Source organism: Lagenorhynchus albirostris, chromosome 9 (assembly GCF_949774975.1).
Source record: "Lagenorhynchus albirostris chromosome 9, mLagAlb1.1, whole genome shotgun sequence".
NCBI lineage: Eukaryota > Metazoa > Chordata > Mammalia > Artiodactyla > Delphinidae > Lagenorhynchus > Lagenorhynchus albirostris.
This window is the reverse complement of record NC_083103.1, coordinates 96,690,407-96,716,807: the sequence shown is the minus strand read 5'-3', so window position 1 is coordinate 96,716,807 and position 26,401 is coordinate 96,690,407. Positions and strand designations below refer to the sequence as shown.

Genomic DNA, 26,401 nt, shown 5'->3' with positions numbered 1-26,401 from the left:
CAGCCCACAGACAACTTGTTTGTTTACCTGCAGTGCTTACCCATTTTGATTAATTGCCAACATTAAATGATTGGGAGATTTCACATAAAAATCCAGATTTCTGGCTTAAAAAATGGGCGATCTGGCAACACTGGGCCTAATTCTCAACCAGCTGGAGCTGAGTGGCGGCTGCCCAGTCAAGACAGGGCCCCTCTCTGCAGCTCCCCACGGCTGCCTTGGTCTTGCATCAGGCTTACTTCTTCCATTTACTATGAAACCGCTGGACTAGATGCTCCCTAAAGACCATTCTAAATTGAAAATGATATGATTTTATGATTCCAGGAATCTAGGAAGTCCATGGATAGGGCAGAAAATCAGTATTAAGCTCAGGGGTTCTACAAACATGTAAACTTTCGAGCTCAAGTATATATGAGTCACGGCACAGCCTACTGTCACTAACAAGGTATATGTCACTTTTACACTGGGGTCCCCAGAAACACAAAGGGCAGCTGCCTATGCCAGTACTGATCTCAACCAGCTTTCTGGGCTTTCGTTATCCAAGGACAGCCAGACCGTGGAGCCCATGCTGAGAAACTCTAGGTAACAATAGCTGTCCCAGTGCAGCATCTAAGGAGCGGGGGAGACAATGCTGCATGGTCCCCTTGTATTCGAACGGCTCCAGTCGTGGGTGATTTTCGACTTCTCTTCTGGTGGGCTTTCCATCCCTTCCCAGAAAGCCAGTAGGCAAATTCCCAAAGCACTTGGGAGTACAGTTTTTACACTCCCATTTGGGGACACAGTCCGGAGGGTACAGAGTGAAGAAGTCAAAGCTTATCCTCTGCCAGTGGGGCACCTGTTCTTGGGCCCTTCATCAGTGTGACAGTGACCCCTTGGGTGGTCTGTCTGAAACTGGTTTTCTCTCCCAATAAGGCTGAGACCAGGGAACTGCCCTTTGATACCGATTGCAAGTACTCTGCCTCATGTGCATTCATGCTTGAGCTGCACAGAACACTCAGGCGATTGACTGGGAAAATAAAACAACTTGAGGGACAAAGCCCAGTGAGCAAGGGAACAGGAGAGAAATGGGGAATGGGCCCTTTAAGTATGTCTGGTCCTATCACTATGTAAATTCTCTAACAGGAAGAAGGACTCAAGAGCAGCAGAATGAGAGTCCCCAGTTAGTCATTCACGGGCTAACCATGTCTTTGTCTTCATCCTAAGAGCCAGTGGCAGACAAAGGAAGACACAGAGTGAGTCCAGAAGGGGGAAAAAGGCCCTCATGATGCATATACACCTTCTGCAGCAGAAATCACTACCATGGGCCACTCCTGGGGTCCTTCTATCCCCCAGAGCTTCTCTGGGCAAACGGACATGAATTCTACGCCTGTCGCTCATGACTATTTCACTCTGTGTCTCCCAGTTGAGAGATATGCAAGAGAAAAAAATCTTTCATTGTAGATTTCTGAATCTGAAACCCCATTAGATGCTCAATGTCAGAAATCTATACCTGATTATATCACAACAAGTGAAATTGAGGAAAATGACAGCACTATTTAAAGCTGCCATATTTGGTTATGGGTGATAAGAAATGATGCACAGCCATGGGAAAAATTCCTGGAGACTCAAGTTATAAAACATAGAACATCACACAAACAAGGATCAAGACATAAACAGAGCTCCATTGGAAACATATCAGTCACGTTGGCAAGGCAACATCTGATTCCACTTGTGATTGACTGACGCCAACCAGAAGAGCAAGGAACGGGCAGTCATTTGAGATTTGGGTCTGAGCTCGCACAGCCTAGGCTTGGGCTGAGCCCAAGCTGTTTTTCTGATGCCAAAGAGAAGTATGTTACTTGTAAGGCTCTGACCGCCTACCTTTTTTTTTTTTTTTTCTATGCAGATGCTTTTGATTGCTTCCTTCCCCAAAGACATCTGAGTACTGGTGCTTGGGGCAAATCAGGTGCCACATGCCACAGGCATTTCTTCCTAGTAATAGATTTTCCTTAACCCAAAGGATATATGACGGTGATGCTCTTCTTCTGAAGAACTCAAAATGCTTCACTACGTTCTCTTGATTTCAGTACCCAGTTCTCCATATTGACAGATGGAAGAACTGCGACCCACGGAGATTAAGCGCCTTGCTCAAATCACTGGTGATGGCTTCAATTTCTCTGGCGCTCATTCGCCAACTGTGCCATAGGGATGCCATGCTCTCCTTCTTTCAAATGGCAGCTGGACCACGTCTCCCTCTCCTTTTTATCTTTGCAATTTGCTCCAATAAACTCCTTCATTAATCCCATGCCTTCTTCCCAATACCAACAGAATCCCAACCTACTCAATCTCACCCCCTTAAAGTACTCTAAACATCATTTATTTATACCCATCATCATTTATGATGACTCTGTTGCATTTATAGGCATTTGTATTGATTTATACGTGTCTCTGTTGACTACAGGTTGGGCTGGTTCCTTCTGGCGAATACAACCACTTTGAAGGTAGATAACTGGTTATATATAGTCTATGCCCCAAATGTCTATGACAGATCAAGTCCAGCAGATGGGGTGGAAAATTAGACGGTACCAAAATGAAAACTGGTTCCTTGACTTGTGTACTGTCCACGTCAGAGACAATGATGCTTCAGACTGACCACATCAGAGCCAGCATCACTGATGCCATCTGATGGTGAAAGAGACTGGGCTGGTCACCCAATGATCACAACCCCTGCATGGTGAGGCCCTTTGAATGTTAGCAGTGGAGCTGTCCATGGAGCTATGAAGTGGTACTAACCTCCCCTTGCCTGTTGAAAATTCCTCTTATCCATAAAGAAAATCCGTGAACTCACTGATACTTCCTTCTCTATGTACTAGAAGAAATGACATTATAGTAAGGAAGTAAGTGCTTTCCCAGAGTCTGAAGCCAAATGCATAAGGACACCGGAGCCAGGTAATGCAGGGCAGGTAGTGAATTAAAACACAGACTCTGGAGTCAGCCTGTCCAGGATTGAATCCTGGCTGTGCCACGTACCATTATGTGTCCCTGTGCAAGTTACTTCACCTCTCTGGGTCTCCATTTCCTCTTTTGTAACATGGGGGTAGTAATAAAACCTACCTCATGGGTTGTTTTAACACACCGTAAGTGCTATAGAAGTGTTTGCTCCCCCTCTGTCTAATGGTAGCCACGAGTGAAGGGGGTGTAGGGAGATGGTATATGACAAAAGAGGGAACTTCCCTTTTATATTGATTCTCCGTCAGTGGACAAGAAATACTATTTTCTGTCCTATAGGAGCACGTGCTAAAGATGCTTGGAGGGAGAATGCCGTCTGGCCACAGTCGCTTTCCATAGCTCCTAGAGTTTCCATGGGTAATAATACATAAATCATGAGGGTTCCCCCAGGGCTCTCCAGGGAAGCGATTAGGGTAATACCAGGCTCTCTTCTGGAAGGCTGGCCCTTAGAAGCTGGTGATTGCAATCTTTGGAACTCAGTTCCACCTCAGCCTTCCCCAAAAAGTCAAGACAGAGTGGCTCAGATGTGCAGCAGGTTCTCCTGTGTCTATGTAAGGGCTGTGTACCCTCATCCCCATTTCCTACACACAAACCAGTGATAGCAACTCTCTTCCTTCCCTGAATCCGCTCCTTCTCCAGCACAGCCAATGACAAAGGCGCATCCTGTCCCCCATGTAGTTTTTCCAGGCTTTAGAACTAAATGGCCATTCATAGAGAGGTTTCTTTCTACTCCTACTTGTCATCAATGGCCAATAAGATACTCTTTAGGGCTAAAGGAAGTGCCAGGAGCCCATGGATAACCTCCCTCAGTGTGTCTGCAGTGGATTGTCTCGATGATACTTTGGTTTAGCGCGCACTTCTCACATCCGACTCCAAGAGTAAAAAAGAAGTAAGCAATTAATTCCTCTTCACTTAAAACACCCAGATGGGTTTGTTGCCTATATAACCCAGATGCTGGCATATCTATTTTCACTTTGCTGATTGGAAATCTGGCAGGAGAAGACCTAAGTTCTAAACCTGGCCCTGACCTTGCCTTGCTGAGTGATCCTAGGTGAGCCACTCAGCTTCTCTGGTGCTGTTTTCTTCTTCCAGAAAGTGGGACACCACAATCAACGTGAAGGGGGCGATGTGAGAACTACTAAAGTAATGTTGATAAAGTCCTTGAACTTCTTGAGAGAGGAGAACTCAATAAATAACCAATATTAACATGATTATACATTCAGGGAACCATATTTCCATTATATGGACTATCATGTTACTTAGCTTTAAGGAACAGAACTTTATTCATTTTCTGTTTTCTTATAACAGAGTATTAAGCAGTATTAGAAATGATTCACTAGTTTACTTAGCTTTGTTCTCCATTTTCCTAGACAGTCTTTCTGAGATGAAACAGACCTTCTTGAAAAACAACTGATACATCCAGCAAAAATGCCAGGCATTCATTTAATGTTGACATTTATTTCTTGCTCACTTTTTAATCACTGTCTGCTTTGTTTTTTCCTTTTCTTTCCGATTTTTTTTTTTTTTTACTTTTGTTTAGAGATAAGACTCTAGCCAAGAGTTAAGAAGAGAAAAAGAACAGAGTGTGAAACTTTCACATTTGCTATTCAAAGGTGGAGCAGGACGTTGGAGGGGAAAATAGTAAACTCACATTTTCAAGGGAGCCTTAGATGTTCTGGCTGGCTTAGGACTATATGGGATCATAGATAGTATCCTCTGATTAGAAGGGATCTTGAAAGATCACCTAACACATGACCTTGACACAGAGAAATATACCTACTGTACCATAAAGATAGATAATTGGAAATGTATGGACTTGGAGATTGAAAAGCTGGGTTCCATGCCACCCCACCATTGCACTCTCTTTCCTCTTTCCACTGCACCACTAGCCACGACTGGCCTCAGAATCCTTCTGTGCAAAATGGGAATCCTACTGCCTGCCTTGGGGGATGGCTGTACTAAACCAGAGACTGTATGTGAAAGTGCTTCATGAATAAAGAGGTGTTAGTCAACATACAAATATAGTGGACATACACCCAACCTCCTTGAATATATTGACACTGAATTGTTTAAACTTGATTATCCATTTGGGGGCTATATGCGCCAATGTCAAATCCCAGGTTGGTTTCTGGCATGCTCTGATGAGGCTTTGCTTCAGCAGTCAGTGTGTGCTTGAGGCATACAAACTTACTTTAATATTAATCTGAGCAAAACATCATTAGGGAAATCGCTGCTGCAGAAAAAAAGACAGAGAGAAAACTACATGATACACTCTAACATCAAATGTGAATGGTTTTGTTTTTCTATGATCTTTCCTCTTCCATTCACAGATATTTGGGAGCTTACAGTATGCATCAATTCTATAGAACTCTGGACTGCAAAATGCATCAATTCTATAAAACCCTGAACTGCAAAATGCCCTTGGGGTTACACTGCTATGCTAAATACTGAACTTCTCAATAAGAAGAAGTGAGCTAATATGCCAAGGAAATCAAGAGAGTCTTGAACTTCAGATGTCCAGTCGTTTGACTCCTATCTTTGCAGTACCAGGGGACACCCCAGATTCTAAAGGCTGAATCCTCCATGTATAGCCTGGAAGCTCATCTGGCCCCAGCTGGGGGTTCCCATGCCTTCTCAGGTCGGTGCTATGCTGTCTGTGGTATGTGGAGGCATCAGGGAGGGAGGGAGCAATGGGTTCAGGTGGCCGCCATGACCAGGCCTGAGCACAAGATGGGTCTGAGCTGCCCCAACATCTGCCTCCCCTCACTTTTTGTTCTCAAGGCCAATAGGGTAAAGGCCAGAAAGTAAAAAGAAATCTATTTGGGTCACTCATCCTACTGCCTGGAATACTGGGCCTCCTGGCAGAAGCCAGGCTCCTGGGGGTCAGTGCTGCTCGACCGTGAGCCACTAAGGGAAGTGGTGGTCACTGCCTGCAGAATCACAGGTCCCTCCCTCCCTCCCCCTTCCTTTCTTCCCTCTGTACTTATGAAGTAAATATCACATGTTTAGGATGAGATATTTTCCATACCAAAAATCATATCATAAAAATTTATGGTCTAATACCATACAAAATCACTTACATGTGGAATCTAAAATGTGACACAAATGGACTTATGGATAAAACAGAAGCAGACTCACAGACATAGAGAACAGACTTCTGGTTGCCAAGGGGAGGGGGGGCGGGGGAGGGTTGGATTGGGAGTTTGGGATTAGCAGATGCAAATTATTATATACAGAATCGATCAACAACAAAGTCCTATTGTATAGCACAGGGAACTATATTCAGTATCCTGTAATAAACCATAATGGAAAAGAATATGAAAAAGAATATATAGGTACATATGCATAACAGAATCACTTTGCTGTATACCAGAAACTAACACAACATTGTAAATCAACTATACTTCAATTTTAAAAAATGTATGGTCTGGCAAAAGGGTACTTTCTCCCCAGTGTATCTCCCACTAGGATCTACTCAGGGAGAGAGATATAAACAAAGAGTAACGTAACGCAGCATATAAATGTTGTTATAGAGGTACAGGCAGAGGGCAGCAGCTCAGAGAAAGAAGCAATCAGCCCCATCTAGGGGAGTCACATTTGACAAGTGCCATTTGAGCTGGGTATTAAAGGCTAGGGAAGACCTTGTTAGACAGTTGAGGGACAAGAAGATGAGTATGAATCTAGATAAGAAGACAGGAAGAGGTTGACATGATGGGAAAAGGAGTAAGCGGTACAGGATGAAGGCGCCTGCAGCAAAGAGATGGAAGTGGAACAGGAGAGATCGGCTTTTATTCTCCACGCTGAGAAGGCTGGACTTTTTCTCGTAAGTGATGTGCAGCTGGTGAATGATTTTAAGTCGGAAGCTGATATGATGACATTTGTGAAAAAAATATAAATAAATAAATAAAATAAAACAACTCTCAGGCTGCAGGATGGATTGAGGATAGATGGTAGTGGGGAGAAGTTCACATACATTTATATGTATGTGATATGTAATAGCTGGGGGACGGGATAAATTGGGAATTTGGGATTAATAGATACACACTACTATATAAAAATAGATAAATAACAAGGACCTACTGTATAGCACAAGGAACTAGATTCAACATCTCAACTATATTCAATTACATATATAATTGAATCACTTCGCTGTACACCTGAAACATTATGAACCGACTATACTTCAATAAAAAGTGTAATAACTAACACTTTATTGTGCACATGTCAGGCACTGTTATAAGTGCATTACATATCTATCCTCATTAAATGTACATGGCAACCCATTTTTACAGATGAATAAGCTGAGACACAGGTGCCCTGCAGCAAGTGAGTGTCAGATCTGGGAATAAACCAGGCAGTCTGGCTCCAGAGTCCATGATTTTCACTCTACTGCTTCCTGGTGAATGCTTACAATAACAGTGGCCCTTTGATGGGGATACAGTAATGGATAAGAAACACCTGCCCTCAAGGAGGATACAGGCCACTGGGATGGCAGCAGTTGAGGTTAGAGATGAGGAGAGCCTGAACCAAGGCGGATTAAGCAGAGACAGAGAGTATATCTGAGGACATGAGCGGACCAACTGACCATGTGAGGAAAGAGAAGCGATGGACAGCTCAGGTGGCTGGATAGAGATGGCGTTACCTGAGATGGGGCAGAGGAGGGCAGGGAGGAATATACCGAATGAAGTTCGTGTCACTGTTTTTGAGGTGCCTCTGAGATATCCAGGTGGGGATGCCTTAGTAATGTGTTTAAAATAGGCTTCTGGAATTTAGGGGAGCAGTCAGGGTTAGATTTATAGATTTGGGAAAGGGTGAGATTATCTAGGCAGAGAATTGGGAGAGTGAGAATAGAAAAGGGCCACGGACATTTAAGAGGCAAACAGAAACAGAGAGAGAGAGAGAGAGAGAGAGAGAGAGAGAGAGAGAGAGGAAGCAACAGAAATGGTGGAAGAGGCAATAATCAGAGAGGCAGGAAGAACAGCGGGAGAAAATGGTGACTTGGATGCTAGGAACAGAGAGAGTTTTAATAAGCGAGAGGGATCTACAGTAACAAATGCCAAAGCCAGGATCCTTAGTCAGCCTCTGAGTGGCAGGGAGTAGAGGTCAAAAGAGCAAAACATTCTTCTGATTTTGGCCCTGGAGATGCCTGGGCAAAAACAGATTATGCCCCAAGGTTGGGAGGAAGGGAAATATCCCATAATCAACTTATGACGATCCACATTCATGAAAGAACCTAGGTAATCTGAGATTGCTGGAAATTCACAAATTATTTCTGGTTATCTTCAGGCTTCAGAGACATACCTGCCACCACTTGTTATCTTGGAAGAATTTCTAACTAGTCATTTATACTTTGTGTTAATTATTTTTACTTTTGCACACAGGTTTGATTATCACCAGACGCTCACTTTTCAGTAACAATCACTCCTGACTCAGGTGACCTCAGACATAGAGCTAAGAGATTCCAGGTCATTATAGGTTATAAATGAAATTAAATGAACCATATTTTTGCTCACAGAGAACTATCAATCAGAAAAAATTCACAAAATAATAAACACCCAGCATTCAATTTCATCAACTTAACGCTATTGTATCAGAGAGAGCTTCTCTGTGTAGTTTTAGATTTTGGCGCTCATGGTGAACTCTGCCGGGCTACCCTTTGGTATTAGCTGTTCCTGCTGATGCCTCTTTTCTTTCAGATTCTGTGAAGTTCATCTCAGACTTGTTCTCATTGGATCTCCCCTGATTTAATCGAATCAGGATCGTTCTCTCCCCAGCTCACTCTTTGGTACTTTCTAAGCATTCTGCCTCATACACAGAATGCACTCAATAAATATTTGTTGAATAAACGCATAAACTGTCAGTTCTGCTTAGTGTGAGCTGTTGACGCCAGCACTCAATTTTTACTCAGCTTGGCCCCCTGTTAGAAATCAGATCTGAGCAGCTGTGTGGCACACTAGTGTGTCAGTAAGGAGGTGGGGAGAGGGGAGGAATGCTGGCCAGAGAGGGGAGCTGTGTGGGTTAGGTTCTCCAGAGAGACAGAGAGAACCAGGAGGGGGTCTGTGTGCGTGCATGCGTGTGTGTGTGTGTGTGTGTGTGTGTGTGTGTGTGTGTGTGTAAGAGAGTTATTTCAAGGAATTGGCTCATGTGATTGTAGGAGCTGGTAGGTCCCAAATCTGTAGGGCAGGAAACTCAGACAAGATTTCTATGTGATAGTCTTGATACAGAATCCCTTTTGTTTTGGGAAACCCATTTTTGTTCTCAAGGCCTTTTAACTGATTGGATGAGGACCACCCATATTATCAAGGGTCATCTCCTTTCCTTAACATCAGCTGATTGTAGATGCTAATTGCATCTGCAAAATACCCTCACAGTATCATCTAGACTAGGGGTTGACCAAACATCTGGGCGTTAGAGCCTCGCTGAGCTGGTACATAAAGCTTCACATCCCAGAACTAATGCAGGGCAGCTCATACAGTTATAGGTTTGCACATGGTAGGAAACATCTGGACAATGATCCAATTAAGATTGTCCAGAGGATCGGAGAACTGGAGTTTGGTTCTGGCCAGAGTTGATAGTCAGGACAATCGTGTCCTGGGTGGTGACGGTAGCCTAGCAACAGATGTTCCCAGGCGGTGGAAACACTTGGGATGACGCGTCTTCACCCATGTGGTTCCTCTTTGCCCATCGGGTCACGAGTGGAGCTCTAGTGCCCTTGGCCTTAATCAAGAAATCAAGGCCAGAGCCTTGTCATGTGGTCTGGCCACAGCAGAAAGGCTGTGTGTCTCCATTTCTTTTGGATCCTCTTCAAGGCTCAGTTGGGTGGGGGGGCACAGTGGGGCAGGCTCAAGAAACAGCACTGGCTGGAAAGCTGCCTCGGGGGGTACCAATAGATGTAATGATGACAAGAACGTTGTCCCAAGAGTCAGGAGACCTGGATTCCAGGCCCAGCTCCAGAGGTGACCTTGGTCTCCTGATGTGTAAGATGGGAATTATAACGTCTTCCTTCTTTCCTCAAAGAACAGCCCTGAGGACCAACTGAGAACAGGGGCACAGAGAGCCTCACTTACAAGTTACGCACAGGTCACACAAGGCAGGTGGCAGCCTGGTGTCACAGAGAGAGCACAGGCTCTCACCACACCCTCCTGGGTTTGAACTCTGCTCTTACATTAAGTGGTGCGTGGGCTTGGCCACGTTTTTAGAACTGATTGCCACTGTTTTCTCATTTCTAAAATAAGAACAAGTCGACGGTATTCATTCACTAGGACTGCCGTAACAAGGTACCACCGACTGGGGGGCTTAACACGACGGAAATGTATTGTCTCACAGCTCTGGAGCCTAGAAGTTCCAAATCAAGGTGTCAAGGACCATGCTGTCTCTGAAGGCTTTACAGGAGGGTCTTCTTTGTCTTCTTCGAGCTTCTGGTGGCAGCTGGCAATCCGCGGCGTCTCTTAGCTTGTAGATGCATCGCTCCAGTCTGCCTCCAAATTCACAAGGTCTTCTCCCCTGTAGGCCTATGGCCGAATTTCCCATTTTTTATAACGACATCAGTCATTGGATTAGCTCTGCCCCATTCCAGTATGACCTCATCTTAACTTGATTCTATCTGCAAGGACGCTGTTTCCAAGTAAGGTCACATTCACAGGGCTGGGGGGGTTAACGCTTCAACACAGCTTTGGAGGGGACACAATTCAATCCATAACAACAGCCCACATCACAGCGGCCTGAAGAGTATCTGGCATATAGGAGGCACTCAGTGAATGGGAGTTCTCCTCGTGGAAAGGAGAGGAGGAGGGATCAAAATCCCCCTTCACTCACAAGACAGACACACCCGTCACAGCATTGACTGTGACCAAAACCTCCCATTTCTTTCTGTCTTAGCCTGGAGAGCTTGGGATTTTGAGGCTGTCTCTTCTTCCAGATGTTTTGCCCTTTTTTTTCAAGTCGGGCAAGGGGCATGATGGACGCTGAGGTCCAGCCCAGAACCGGGCTCTTCGGAGCTGCCTGAGTGGGCTCTACAAGACCTTCCTCCTGCAGAAACGGGCCACAGCTCCTGATGCCATGGCAGCTGGCAGACTGAGGCTGCAGACACAGATAATCCCCTTTCTCCAAGGCTGAGATCAGAAGCTGGAGGGTCACTTCCTCAGCAGGCATGTGGGGTGAGCTCTTGGCTCCCTCCCTGCTGGGCAGCCTTGTGGTGCCAGGTGCTGGAATACACCATGTTGGCATGACCTTGGACGCCTAAAGTGACTGGACCATTGGGGAAATCCATATAGTAGCTGTGCACTTAGAGCCAGTTTGGGTGAGGGTATACTCTCCCCCCACCAGCCAGTAACTTTGACATCACGTCCATCCTCTGGTGCCCATGGGGGAGCTTTCTCAAACTCATTTTTATACCGACTCTAGCCACCTAACCAGAGAAGTCTTTTTTTGTAAGGAATGCAGAAGAGGGGACAGGCCAGGTATAAGTGACATTACATTATCCGCTCTTTATTCCCCAGTACAGATAATCAAGAGAGGGAGTCTGCATTGCCTCACCAGATGCAATGCGCAAAGTGAACAGAGGTGGGCCTGAAAGTTGCTGAAGGCCTTGGGAAGTCCGGGGTGACTTATCTGGGCTGGGGACCCACCCCCTAGGAGGAAGCAGAGTGACTCATGGGGCCGATGACCAACACACTACGAACCAAGGGTTGAATGATCATTCTAGGCCTTCCCTATTCAGTGCGGCAGAAGCAGTTTTTACTGGAAAGCCCTCAAGTGTGACTCTTCCATTCCTCCTGTTTGCAAGTCCTTGCAGCTGATGGGGGAAAACATAGCCCAGCACATTTGCATTTAAGTCTTGAAATCTAAATATTTCTGTGAGTCATTCATTATTATCATATAACTCAGTGTTTGCATGCAAATAACTTTAATGCCATAAATGCTTATAAAATAAATCTCTTACCATATGAACTCGGTAAAGAATGCTAATTCCCAGAGTCATGAATGGCTTTGAGAAATCAATCACCTTCTCCCGTTCAGCAGTAATGGTGAGGCCCGCCACGGCCAGATCTGCTTTCTGAAAGGAACAGACAGAGATCATCAGAGGGGTGGCCACAGGAGATGATCAGAGGCCGTCACTAATGGGGAGATGTTTCTCTGGTCTGGCTTCTCTGCTTGGGGACTGACCCTAAGTAGCCAGAGGTCTGAACGATCACTCATGAAAAGACACGGATATTGAAGCTGTAACTCATGTTCATTTGAGGTTAGACCCCTTTAAATATATAAATTAGTATTAAAAGGGGGGATCACTACTGACTGTTCGGACAGACTCAAAATGCCCTAGGCGAGGGAGAACTGGCAGATACAACTTCTGGATACTCAATATTGAGTAGTTTTTTATTCAGCTGATCAACTTGTTGAACAACGAAACTTCACTGAGTCCCTCCGCTGTGTGCACTTTGGTGAGGGAGTTACAATGAAAGATAAAAATGATGGCCCCCTGGAAATTAGAGGCAATCTAATGCAACCCCAGGAAATAAAGGCCAAGAAATTGAGCAAGGGGCCCAACATCACAAACCTTGTCCTTGTCAGCAGTAGTACCTCACCTCAGGCTTCCTGGACCACTGGCCTTATGTTTCAGTCAAGGTTAAAATCCAGGTGCCACAGGGCTTCCCTGGTGGCACAGTGGTCGGGAGTCCGCCTGCCGATGCAGGGGACACGGGTTCGTGCCCCGGTCCGGGAAGATCCCACATGCCACGGAGCGGCTGGGCCCATGAGCCATGGCCGATGAGCCTGCGCGTCCGGAGCCTGTGCTCCACAACGGGAGAGGCCACAACAGTGAGAGGCCCACGTACCACAAAAAAATAAAAAATAAAAAAAAAATAAAAGAACACATTGAGGTCAGGGGCTTCCCTGATGGCGCAGCAGTTAGGAGTCCGCCTGCCAATGCAGGGGACACGCCTTCGTGCCCCGGTCCGGGAAGATCCCACGTGCACTGAGCGGCTGGGCCCGTGAGCCATGGCCGCTGAGCCTGCGCGCCCGGAGCCTGTGCTCCACAACGGGAGAGGCCACAGCAGTGAGAGGCCCGCGTACGCAAAAAAAAAAAAAAAAATATATATATATATATATATATATATATCCAGGTGCCACAGCAGAACTCAACGAAGGGTCTCTGGTCCCTTTCATGCAAAATCACCAGGTGGAAAAAAAAAAAAAAATCACCAGGTGTTTCTTTCTTTTCTCTTTGCCCCTGCCGTGTACCTCAAGTGCCCACACCTGATGGAAGTCTGGCCTGAATTAAGGTCTCCTGGGAAAGGAGAGGCTGTCAGCTTCCTCAGTACACCTCTCTGTCAGGAAGTTCTTCCTTGTGTTTAATTTCAATCCACCCTGTTGCAAAGCAAGCTTACTACCTATTGGCCTGCTCCCCTATACATGGAGCGGCGGGAAAGGCCCAGAGCTGGCGTTCAGTTCTGGCCATACTCTGCACTAACTAGCTAACTAGCGTAGGCTAGTCATTTCACTTCTCTTGGCTTCCTTAATCTCATCTGTAAACCAAGGATGTGGGGTTGAGACAGTGTCAGAATCCTCCCCAGCAATTCTCTGGAAGTGATTCTCAGAATGTGGTCTAGGACCACCAGCATCAGAATCACCTTATTCTTATTAAAGAATAAGCATATTAAAGAATAAAGGGCTTATTAAAATGTGAATTCCTGAGTCTCATCCCAGACCCCATGGATCAGACTCTGGTCGTGGGGCCCGGGAATCTGCATTTGTGACCAGTTGCCCAGGTGATTCTGACTTATACTGATATTTAAGAATGATGTTTTATAACCTAGACATGTGTCTCAGACTGGTCTCCATTGAGGTTTACATTTCAGCTTCCTTAACTCCTAATTCTGGTGGATCAGTTGATATAAAAGATGGAGAAAGAAATGAGGGAAAGTGAGGTATCCAACAACCTACAAACAGGCCAATCAGTTCCGAATAAGTACACACACACACACACACACACACACACACACACACACACAGGCACACAGGCACATACACACACGTGCACGATTCTTCCTAAATCATTGCAAAGGAAGTAAGGAGAGAGACATGCCACCCTCATTTTACGCACAGGGGATTTATAAGTTGTGAACAAGAAGAATACAACCATTGGCAAAGATCAGTTTCTTCTCATCTCAGCCCCAATCCTCCACCCCAATTCATGCTAAAGGAGTCACACGATCCGGCATCGGTTAACAACTTAGGGCCTTATAAAGTGAGGCCAGGCTTAAAAGAGACTAGAGTGCAGATGTAAGAGATTTTTAATAAAAAATGAAAAATGTGAATGACTCCTTGGGTTCATTCTGTATTTCTCTGAGAGAGTGTTGATGACTGCTGTCAACTGAATCAACCCAGGAGGAGAGAGTGAAGTTTGATTAGAAGATTGTTAGTGCCTTCATTTGGGGGACCCTTCAGAGAGTTGTTTGGGCCTTTCAGAACCTCAGCCCCTCCCTCAACAATGGTGGCCCCGACCTGAGGTCCTCTTGCGAGCACACGTGTAAAGCAACAGAAATCAACCACAAAGGCGCAGCAGGTGCAGTGCTGGTCCCCTGTGTACAGCCAAGCCCCGCAAGGACCTTGGGAGGAGGAGACAAGAGTTAAATGGGCTGGAGTGAATGAACTGAAGAAAAGGGTAGAAAAATGCAAACTGATAAGACGGGCAAGAGGTAACCACAGCATCCCGTCCTTTCTCTGGTTATTAAAAAAAAAAAACAGATCTATCCAAACCAAGTAACCAAAATCAACTCTATCCTCAAATTTCTTCCCCCGAAACCCCCCGCCACAGGCTTCTTCCCAAAAGGGCAAACTTTGGATTGCAATTTGGAAATCATTTCACAAGTTTATAAAAGTTGGCCAGCAATGACATTATGGTGAAACAATTCCATATGGAGAGAAAGATGGAAATGGACAGCGTCCCGGGAGGGCGCTTTCCTGGATAGGAGCAGGACCACACACGCCGGGAGACAGTCTGCCCCAGGCTCAGACAGGGTGCTTCTGTCCATTCACAAACGGACAGCTCCCCAAACTGGGCCAAACAGGAAAACTGTCTCCTGTGGAAACTGCTGCCTCCTTGCCCCGCAGCCCATCTCTCTCTCCTTTGTCCCCCGCTCAAGAGTAGGCTGGGGGCAGGGTAGGCAGGGAAGGAGGGATGAGAAGCTAGGAGAAACCGCGGAGGTTAGGTACTGGTTGTTTTTTATTTTCATCGACTCAGTAGAGAACAGTAATCAGGTACCTTGGCTTCAACGCACCCTGGGGTACCAGCAACAACCTAGTGGGAGCAGGTTATTCCAAAAGGCGTGCATGCCTTTTCTTTCTCCTTAGTTAAAAAGACATTGTGCTACAAAGCAGACTTAGATGCGGAGATCATGTGCCACAAAAACAAACTAATGACCAAAGCGGCGTGGCTGCAAAAAAATGCTAGCAATTGTGGGCGTGACAGGCCAAGGGAAGAGCGGGCACCATGACAGTTCACCCCAGCCCTTCTGCATCTCTGGTCACTCGTTGGGGAGGGCTGCGCTCTCCAGTTGAAAGAGCCACAGACAGGGCGTCAGAAGACCTGGCTCTCGTCACAGCTGGGCCACAAACTCACCGTGACCTTGGGCAAGTTATTCCGCTCTCCAGGCCTTAGTTTCCTCCACTCTGAAATGAGAGTTCAGTCAGATGCTCTCCAAGCTCTTTTCCGGCCCTAAAATCCCAGGTTTTCATTTTGCAGGGCTCAGAGGGAAGGAGCTTCGTTTAACTGGCCCCTATTTGCTCAAGAAGATGATAGCGGTCTCCAGAATTGAATGCCTCAGAGAGGTGGAGGAGGAAACTGTTTATCAGACTAGTCGGCAAAGAGTAGCACCCAAGGCAGGGGAGGCCAGAAAGGTCCGGAAGATACAACACCATCTGGAGAGAGCAGATCTGGAAGTGTAACCCCGGGGGCTGGGAATGCAGAAGAGGGTAGGACCCCCGGAGCCAGAGAAGGAAGACTGGGAAAAGGGAACATGCAAAGAGTTCTATTAGCATCATGATGCTCCTGGTTGCTGGTGTGCGTGTGTATGTGTGTGTGTGCGTGCGCGCGCACACACACAGGTTTATAAATACATTCTCTCTGAGAGAAAGACCTCTCTCCTCTTCCCATTTTTGATCGAAAGTGTTCTTTGAAGAGCTTTGTGTTCTGCCTCTGAGAGATCCCCTCTTTTATCTCCTGGATGTTAGTGGCATTTCCGAGGGGAGGGCAGGCTGCAGGCAGCCTGGAGGTGACTTCCAAAACATACTACTCTTCGCCTCCTGGGTTTAAATAGGGGTCATGCGACTGCTACGCTCGCCACCAGAACCCGAAGGCTTGGGGTGGCCGCTGCTCTTCTCCTGCATGTGGGGCCTGGCTGGGAGGAAGACAGTGAATTCACAGCAGGGCTCAGGTCTGCGCCGTCTCAGCCTGCTGCTCCCACCCTGTGCTTCCCCAAGATGCCACCAGGAAGGCCTCTGCCCGCAGTGCCAGATCCTGAAAGACCTGAAGGAACAAAGCTTTCCTCTGTCTCCCTCTCCTCCTCTTTTAGACACCTGCTGCCCCCTGTTGGGCCCAATTCTCTCCCTTCCCCTCAGCAATGCTCCAGCACCCTGGGCAGACTTCCATAGCTTCAGCCCTGCCCCATCCTCCCAGAGCCCCTCCCTTACATGGGGCCCAGTGAATGAGAGGATGGGGCGGGTCAGAAGACCTGGCTCTGCCTTTTGCTGACCAAATGCCCATAGCAACTCACTTACCCTATCTGGGACTCAGTTTACCAGGCTATACAATGGGGCAATGCCTGCCTATCAGTATTATGTGAGAGTCAGGAAGAGATGATGGGTATGGAAGAGCCCCATAAACTCCGCACACTGTAGAGTCCGGCCACACCTATCTGGGACTATGAAGGCAGTGGAGAGGGTGGCTGAGACATAGACTTCAGCATGGGACAGACCTGTCTGGACTCTTTTACTTACTTACTTGCTCTGTGACCTTGGGCAAACGTCATGTAACCTCTCTGAGCCTCAGTTTGCTCATCTGTAAAGTGGGGATAATAATAGTACCCATTTCCCAGAATTACTAAGAAAGTGAATGAGATGATGCTTGTCAATGCTGAGCATGGGGCCTGGTTCAACGTAAGTACCTGATAAATGTCTGCTGTTCAGATGATAATGATAGTGATGATGATGATGAACTTGATGATGCTGAGAATCTCCACAGGGACCTCTGGAGACGGTATCTTTTTTAAAAAAATATTTATTTGGCTGCGCCAGGTCTGAGTTGCGGCATGCGTACAGGACCTAGTTCACCGACCAGGGCTCGATCCCGGTCCCCCTGCACTGGGAGCGCAGAGTATTACCCACTGGACCACCAGGGAAGTCCCTGGAGACGATATTTTAATGCATGATGAGTTGTAGGCATAGCTGGGGAGCAGTCAGGCCTGTTCTACCTCCATGTAGGCAGAGGCCTCTGGACATTTGGCCCCTGGTAGCCTTTCCTAGGTGACCTGAGACATCCACACAGCTGTACTGACGCAATGTGCTTCCCTGGTGTGACTGCCCATCTCTGAAGATCCACGTGAGGATCCTCTTAGGGCTGGTACGGTCCCATCGCTTAGAAAACTCAAGGAAAAACTGCCATGCAGCTTGGAAACCAAATCGGGTCGTTCTCCAGCCTCTTCCCCGTTATATGATTCTCTTCTGCGGACGGCAGATTAAATGACGTCCCCAGCTCCCTTTGAATTCTTGGATCCACCATGCTATCTCTGATCAGCTTCCAGATCTTTTTTCTCTGGCTTTTTTACACGGCCCTCCTGCCTCCCAGTCGCCCAGGGTCCTGCTCCCTGGGGAGGCAGCCGTCCTCTACACCAACAGCTTTTCTACTCTTTTGCCGGTCACATCTGCACAGATCTTGTTTCACCTGCTGCTCAGGCCCCATAGTGCCTCACATTCTTTGCTGATATTTATTTAACTCTGTAATTGTGTTACTTAATGCCGGAAAGCTTTGGGAGGCTACAGTTGGAATGAGAAAAAGCTACACAGAGTAAGGCTGTACTGAGCATTGCTGGAAGCCTTCATTCCAAGGTAATTGTCTCTGGAGATCCCCTGTACATTGAAAAGGCTTACAGAATTCCAAGCAAGGCCAGGCCTGAGGCAGTGAGAGCGGCGAGGACATTATCCATAAATACCCAGAAAGGAAAGACCCCCAAGTCCACCAAACCTGGCTTCCCAGGGAGGGACAGCTCACATCAGGCTCTGGCGGAGGATCTGCGGGCTGAGGGTGACACGGGGCCACGGAGCTCATCCGGCCCACAGTAAACGCTGTGTCCTGGGCTCTGCCCTTGAGTGTGGAGTCTCAGGGTAGGCAGAAGCCACTGCCCCCTCCCCAGCAATCCCTTCCTCTTTAACACTCAGCATCCCCTCAACACTCTTTATTGACCGCCTGCCCTGCTCCCGGCAGTGTGCAAGGTTCTGGGATACACGGGGTGGGCAAACACAGGCATGGCCCCTGCTGGCCAAGAGCTTGCAGCCCGGTGCGAGAGGCAGTTGTCACATTGTTGAAGAAAAGATCTGTAAAACTACAGCTGTAATAAATGTTATAAAGGAGTCATTTGTGGCACCATGAGCAGGTAGAACAGGGGTTGGCAGAGTCTTCATGGGAGCTTTCTCAAGATGAGACTCAGTTACCTGAACAGGAATTACCAGTGAGAAGGCCTGGGGTGAGCACTCCCAGTTGTGGGGGGGGGGTCAGCACGTGCAAAGGCCCTGAGGCAGGAGGGAGCTTGGTGCATTCCAGGGGCTAGAAGAAGGCCAGAGTGTCTGGAGTACCCAGGGCTGGGGAGTGTGCTGTAAGATGAGGCTGGAGAGGCAGGCAGAAGATGCAATGCTTTGAAGAGGAATTGAAAGGCCCTGAAGTATTTTAAGCAGGATGAGACTTGTAATCTTAACACGATTAACGCCTATAGCCCTTCCTGTGTGTCAATTTACTAACTAAGCAATTTACATGTGTTACTTCACTCAGTGCTCACAATACCCTTATGAGGTAGGTTACTATTATTACTCTCATTTTACAGATCAGAAAACAGGGGCACAGAGAGGTTAAGGAACTTGCCCAAGCTTGCACAGCAAGTAAGTGGCAGAGCCAGGATTCAAACCTGGGCCATTTGGCTTCAGAGGCTGAATCCTGAACCTGCAACAGATACAATTGGCTCTAGTGAATTCAAAAGATGGAAGAGAGACAAGAAAGGACCATCCTCCTTTTTATCCTCACTTCCTTGCCATTTATACCACTGCACTAAGGGCAATCTGGTGTCTATGGCATCCCTTCACCAATGTCACTCCAGCCGGTCAGCAGTGACCTCCATGACCTACAATGCCATGACCTACATGACCTACAATGCCATGACCTCCATGACCTACAATGCCTATGGGGTGCTATCCAGCTCTTATCTTGCTGAATCTCCTAGGTGGTCACTCTCTCCAGCCCCTGCCTGGCCCTCCTGAATGAGGCCAACATCAAGGGCATAGCTCTCCCTCCCTCCACCTGCTCTGTCTTGTGAATACATTGCCCTGCTTCTCTGCCACCAGACCAAACTGGGCTCAAATCCCAGCCCTCCAGGTACTGTGTGACCATGAGTAGGTTTCACATCTTCTCCAAGCTCACTTTTCTCATCTGTAAAATGGGGATTATAATTACCAACTGAGGGTTGTTATGAGGATAAATGAGATAATACATATAATACACAAAGCACAGTGCCTGGCATATTGTAGGTGCACAATAAATGGTGGTTATTAATATTCTTTTTCTAACAAAATTCACTTTTATGCCATGACAACTATACCTGTCCTCCCTCTTGATGTGTCTGTGGGAGGAGGTGAGCTCCACGTCCATCATCTTGATCTCCACCCCTACCTGTCCTCCCTCTTAAACAAGTATCCATGATCCACACTCCTTTAAAGCCCAGCCTGGGAGTCAGGCCCTCATGGCCCGCCCATCGCTCTGAGTTCAGTCTCATTTCCTGGCACTCCTCCGGAACCCCCCCCACCCACCCCGGGAGTCTGGTTCAGCCAACTTTCAATCACACCTTGTACTTTCCTACAGGTGGAACTCAAATGATGCCACTCCTTCTACCTGGAATGTCCAACAGTAACTCTACTCTTCAAGGTCCATTCAAAGTTTACCTCCTCTGTAAAACCTTCTCTATCATCTTCCCAGGAATAAGCCTTCCCTCCTTACAATCAATAAAGGAGCTAAGACATGGCTTATACCATTCAGGTGGCATTTGCCATAAATTGCCTTGTATTAGAACAGGGGGCCTGGGCTCATACTCCAACTCTGCACTTATTAGCTGTGTGACGTTGGGAAAGGACTTACCTTCTCTGTGTCTCAGTTTCTTCATCCATAAAGTGGGCACAACAACAGTTCCCACCCTCATGCAGCCTCTATAGGAATTAAATGAGCAACCATGCAAAGTCTCTGCCTGGTGCAGAATAATTCTCAATAAATGTTAGCTCTTACTATTATTATTATTGTCACTGTGGACATTCATGCACATAACTTAGCTCCCCATTAGACTATAAGAAGCAAGGACCATGTCTTCAAAAAACTTAACTTATATAGTATTTCAAAGTTGCCATTGAGCTCTATTTTACAGACGAAGAAACTGAGGCCCAGAGAGGTTATTAATTTGCTCAAGTACACACAGCTAGGAGACGGAGAGGGCTACCTTCAGACGTACAGATTCTCAGGTCTGCTTTCTTAGGACTGCATTGTTCACAGGGACGTTCCCAAAGTGGACACACGGTAAATCTCTAGTTAACAACCAGTGCAGCTAACAGTGCAGGGTACAGGGGGACAACACCCCAAACATGGCCTACTCTCCAGTCCCTCCTTGCTGACAGCAGAATCAGGCTGATTTCGGACATGTGCCTGTATGTAGGAGGGATTTTGTCAGGAAGCTGGGTCATTATAACCGGATTCAAGTCATGGTCTGGACACTGTGAGATACAATTCCTCATCCTCCAGCCTAAGGAAGACTTGAAGTCCTAAATCCCCACTAGAGGGCTCCCTTCTCCCCTTGCCCCCTCCCCAGGCCCAGTTCCCTGCAACTCCTCGGGCTACACAGGGAGCCCAAGCAGAAGGGGAAGGGCCTCACACCCCACCATTAAGGCAGCAATCAGCGGTGCTGGAGGTGGGGGGTGGTTAATTACCCGCCGGAAAGAACGGGGACGCTGAGGACAGGCCCTGGCTTTTCGTGCTGCTCAGTGGAGCAGATTAACATCTGCAGTTCAGCCCATTTCAAATTAGATTATCTGCTAACTTCCTGTCTTTTGATCCATTCACCTCCTGGGCGCCTTCCTCCCACCCTCCCCTGCCCTCACCTCGTGAGATGCCCAGGGAACCTGCCGTGATTCACCGGGGTCTCCATGCTGAGCTGCAAAGGGATCTGAAGGCGCCGGGGAGCTCGCTCTCACTCCTGGCTCCCCTGGCACTGGCAGGAACCCTCAGACTCCCTACTAACAGGCCTCAGCAATGTGCACAGCTGCTCTCCTGCCGCAAGAGGAAGGCGGCCTTCCCACTCCACCTGCCGTGGGCTGAGGCCGAGGAGAAACTTGTAGGGTCCCGTGGCACCTGCAAAATGTCTGGTGCCCTGTTCACTGGGGAGGCTGGGGGTCAACCCCACCCTTCCTCCCTCCCCAGCCTGCTTGCTATTCAGAGGGAGGCCTTGATCAGAGCCTTTTCGGATCCATCTGAGCCCAAGTCTGTGGGATTTACTCGTGTTCCCTGGACGGAGCCTACAGAGCTCGGAGTCAGGCCCAGAGGAGCATCAGCATTCCTGGGGAAGCAGCAAAATTATTTGCAGGCCCAAGGGCTCCCCAGTGCTATTTCTCGAGCTGACAGCATACTCTCAGGGCTGGATGAATTTCTTTAGAGTTAAATTAAATTCCCCATGAAATATTTAGTTAGTTCAGCTCAGGGTTGCGTAATTGGCCTATGTGGGCAGATTTGAGGAAAGAACCAGGCTTGAGGAAAGAAGGGTTGGCAATTCATTCACGGGTAAAGTTGTGCAGCACAGGGGTCCAAGCTGGGTCAGGAGGCCAACTAGATATTGCTGACCTTTGACCTCTTGTCACATGCTCCCATCTCTAGCCATAGACCCTCTCGCCCTTTGGGGTCAGAGAGATGTATGTCTGAATCCCAGCTCTGCAATTCTCAGCTGAGCAAATTACCTGAAATCTGGGCTTCGGTTTCCTTACCTCTAAAATGGGCAAAAACATGCCTATTTCTCATGATTGTTGTGAGGATTAAATCCGGTAACCTGTGTAGATGGAGCTCAGGGGTAGTCCCGCCCCTTACAATCCCCTCTTCCAACTGTAGCCAGCGGGGTGTTTGAAAGCTAAGGCAGCTCATGCCATTCTCTGTATTGCCTTTTTACACTTTTTATGCCATGGATCCTGTTAGTGGTCTGGTGAGGTCTGTTAACCCCTTCTTTAAAAATATTTTAGGGCTTCCGTGGTGGCGCAGTGGTTGAGAGTCCGCCTGCCGATGCAGGGGACACGGGTTCGTGCCCCGGTCTGGGAAGATCCCACATGCCGCGGAGCGGCTGGGCCCGTGAGCCATGGCCGCTGAGCCTGCGCGTCCGGAGCCTGTGCTCCGCAACGGGAGAGGCCACAGCAGTGAGAGGCCCGCGTACCGTAAAGAAAACAAAAAAATTAAAATGTTTATTATATTTGCTGTGTCACGTGACTGTATTACAGAATTACATGATCGTGATACACTGACCCCGAGAGCCAGAGGCGGCTCTCATAGCAACATTCGAATGGCACCTTTGGCAACAGTCACAGGCATGGCTAATACCACTATGATTTGTTGCCCACATTTGTAATCGAAGGAAACTTTACATTTCAGTTTGAATTTAGAAAAAACACAGATGTAAATTTTTCCCTTCTAAGCTTATGGTCTCTCTTGATGCTCTCCTCAGACGCTTGGGTGTGCGTGGACCCCAGGAAAGGAACCCAGAGAGACCTCCCAGTTTACTGACCGTGATTCCTTACTACAGCCCACCAGGCATTGTGTGATAGGGCCGCGCCCTGCTTCTCAAATACGACCAGTTCCTTTGCGCCTTGGAATCCTGGCATTTACGCTTTCCTCTCCCTGCTCCACTCTGCCCTGGCCTTGGCGAGGCTGGCTTCCGCACACTCTGGTCGGATCTCAGAGTGGCCTTCCCAGAGCGTCCATCCAAAGACGCCCTCTCCCTGACACTCTCTGTGTAATTTCCTGGGTTTCTTCCTTCACAGCAATAATCACAATCAAAAATGTTCTTGTTCAGGTATTCATCTACTTGTTTATTATCTTTAAAGCAAGCTCCAGGAGGCAGGAACCTGTTGTTTGCTGGGTCCACATGGGTCTCCAGAGCCTGGAACAGTGCCTGGCACGTGATAAGCACCAAACATTTGGTAAAGGAAGGCACAACCAAATGAATGAATAGATGAATCAAAGCAAGTAGGAGCTCAGTTCATGTTATTTTCTCACCTTGACTCATTGTGTCATAATGTCTTGGCTAAGAGCGCCCATGCTATGGCCTCCCTTGCTACTCACCAGCCATGTAATCTTAGGCAAGTGACCTACCCTTTCTGTACCTCAGTTTCCTCATCTGGAGAATGGGACTGTAATAATACATACCTCATAGGTGTGTTGTGAAGACTAAACGAATAAATATATGAAAAGCACTTAGATCACTGCCCGGGACAGAAAATGTTACAGAAGTGTAAGCTATTATTTTTTGCTGCAAGTTAAAGGATCAACTTCAATGTTATTTAAAACAGTAATTGTTTCAAAAAACCAATGCAGGTTTTGAAGAGAGAACAAAGAAATCCCATGATTGGAAAAGCAATATATACGATAGATGTTACACTGTGTTTAAGTAGTTGGGACGTGAAAAAGAAATAGCACTGAGAGTTTGGGTCTAGGCAGCTTCCACAGATGCAGTGATGCCCGGGGAAGCTTGAACTCTGCTTCCCCGCCTGGCAGCACCATTACCATCCCCGTCATCATCCCCCTGATTTTCTGAAGTTAGACCACTGATTTACACATCAAAGAAAATGATAGAATCCTGTCTAATTTTTCAGGAGGATATGCTCACTCCTAATCCAAATGCTCCTTATTTCCCAATCAAACTCATAAAATCTCCAGCCCACATGAAAGCGTGGCCATCAGTAGGCCCTGTGATACGAGGCGGGGGATTTCCACTGACGAGTTCACACACTTCTGCCAGTTTCCCACCCTGCTGGCTGCCAGAAAAGCTGGTTAATAATGGTCTGGGACACAGCGTGAGGCCCTGACGTTGAGCAAGGCTAACTGGCCCACACGGGGATCAGACTTGCAGCCCTGACTTTTCAGATAGAGAGCCTGCCTGCGCTGACCAAGCCAGTTCTACACCTACTAGGGGCCTCTGGGTTTCAGGCCTGTGCGTGTAAAGCAAACTCAAGGAGGCTCAGACAGCAGTGTCGGCTGCTGGAGAAATCTGACAGTAGCTCTAGCTCACAGGGCTTTCTTTTATTTCCCTTCCCACTTGTCAGCCCTGTATTGAGGAACGGCGTGATTCACAGGCCTGTTATTAGGACTGTTTTTTGGTTTTTTTTGCAGTACGCGGGCCTCTCACTGTTGTGGCCTCTCCCGTTGCGGAGCACAGGCTCCGGACGCGCAGGCCCAGCGGCCATGGCTCACAGGCCCAGCCGCTCCGCGGCATGTGGGATCTTCCCGGACCGGGGCACAAACCTGAGTCCCCCGCATCGGCAGGCGGACTCTCAACCACTGTGCCACCAGGGAAGCCCCCAGGACTGTTTTTGTTGGGTGAGATAAAGTACCACCAGTAGCTGGGAGCTCTGCTGACAGCCACGGAGAACTTTCAGAGGCCTCCTCTTCACTCCCTCTCTACTCCAAGCCAGTGAGCCGCCTCCACTGATCCCCTACCCCTTACTGTCCTGCTACACAGAAGGGAGATCCGAGCTCGGCCTCAGGCTGGCCCCTGAGGTGCGCCAGGGCGCCAGGAAGGGTGAGCAAAGATCTTTTTCTCATTTCTTATCAGCATATGCACAAGTCAAAACCATTGCCAAGGGCAGAGGGCATTTTCTCAGGGATCCCTGCAGTTTTTCCGAAGAGGACAGCTAGAGATGCTGTCATAAACCTCTGGCCACTCCACCTAGGTGATCAAGTGTGTCTGGTCTACTTCAAAGAGGTGCTGACAGGGCTCAGGTGTCCACCCATAATAACATCCCCAAAGTTCTTTTTCACAGACTGCCTTTGAGCCCCATGGCGATCTCAAGGCCAGCAGTAGCCAATTGAGAGACAGGAGAATAAGACTCAGCAAACATGGCGTTCAGTTCGGGACGATAGTTACCTTTTGGGAGGAAGGAGGGTTTAGAGCGAAAGGAGGCATTTTGGGGGGCAGGGACAAGGGTCTACAAGGGTCTGCAGGGTGCTGGGGCTGGTGTATTTCTTGACCTGGATTGTGACTACCTGGGTATGTCCCCTTTGTGATAAGTCATCAAGTAGACACTTACGATTTGTGTACTTTTCTAGATGTATATTTCAATTAAAAGGTTTTTTTAAAAAGGTAAGTGATTTGCCCAAGTAAAAGAGAGAGTGGCTACCGTCAAGCCTGACACTCAGCATCCTGCTGACTCTTTGGAATAAAAAAGCCTGGAACATACATAGCGGGCTGCAATGGCTGCATTATCTGTGCCAGGGGCTGGTAATTCCACACATAGGAGAGAGGGACGCTCAGGCGTGGTGAATCTACTGTGTATCTCTGTTTAAACACCTGTGTGGCTTGTAATTCAAGAAGGGCTAAAAGGAACATCTGGGCGTTTTAACTGGATTTGTGTTTTGCATCTGGATGAAGAGAAGTCCAGATCCCTTGTCTGGTCCAAACAACTGAACAGGTTGTGAAACTCCCAGAGAAGCCGACTCTCTCTCTGCTCTGAACACTGGGCAAAGCCCTGGGGGGGACCTGGCGGAGCTGCAAACACCCTCCAGCACTTGCCAGACCCCACTCTGGATGGGTCTTGAAACCCAGAGGAGGGGGACAGCGCTCTGCCCCACGTTGGACAGTGTTCTCGCAGTGTTTTGTGACAGCTGTCAGAGGGTCCTGGTTGAAGTCTGTGTCTTGATAGCTGTGGGCCCTTGGGCAAGTTTCTTAGCCTCTCTGAACTTGTTTTCTCAGGAGTAAAGTATAAATGCTAACAGCTTCTAGGTTACAGAGTTGCTGTGAGGATTACATGAGTTAGCATACAAGGCCTGACACACAGAAAATGTTCACCACTCAATAAATGTTTCCTGCTATTATTACTATGCTGTTTCTGGTTCTGGCATCCTGCCTCCATCCTCTGCCCATTT

General features: G+C 47.7%; 1 protein-coding gene across 1 annotated transcript in view; it reads right to left on the bottom strand.

Moving 5' to 3' along the window:
- GRIK4 (glutamate ionotropic receptor kainate type subunit 4) overlaps positions 1-26,401 on the bottom strand; it is a 311,751-nt gene that overhangs the window by 31,867 nt on the left and 253,483 nt on the right. Inside the window, exon 12 of the mRNA XM_060157982.1 lies at positions 11,927-12,040. Within this exon, the coding sequence (XP_060013965.1) occupies positions 11,927-12,040 (114 nt within the window). The remainder of the gene's footprint in view (positions 1-11,926; positions 12,041-26,401) is intronic.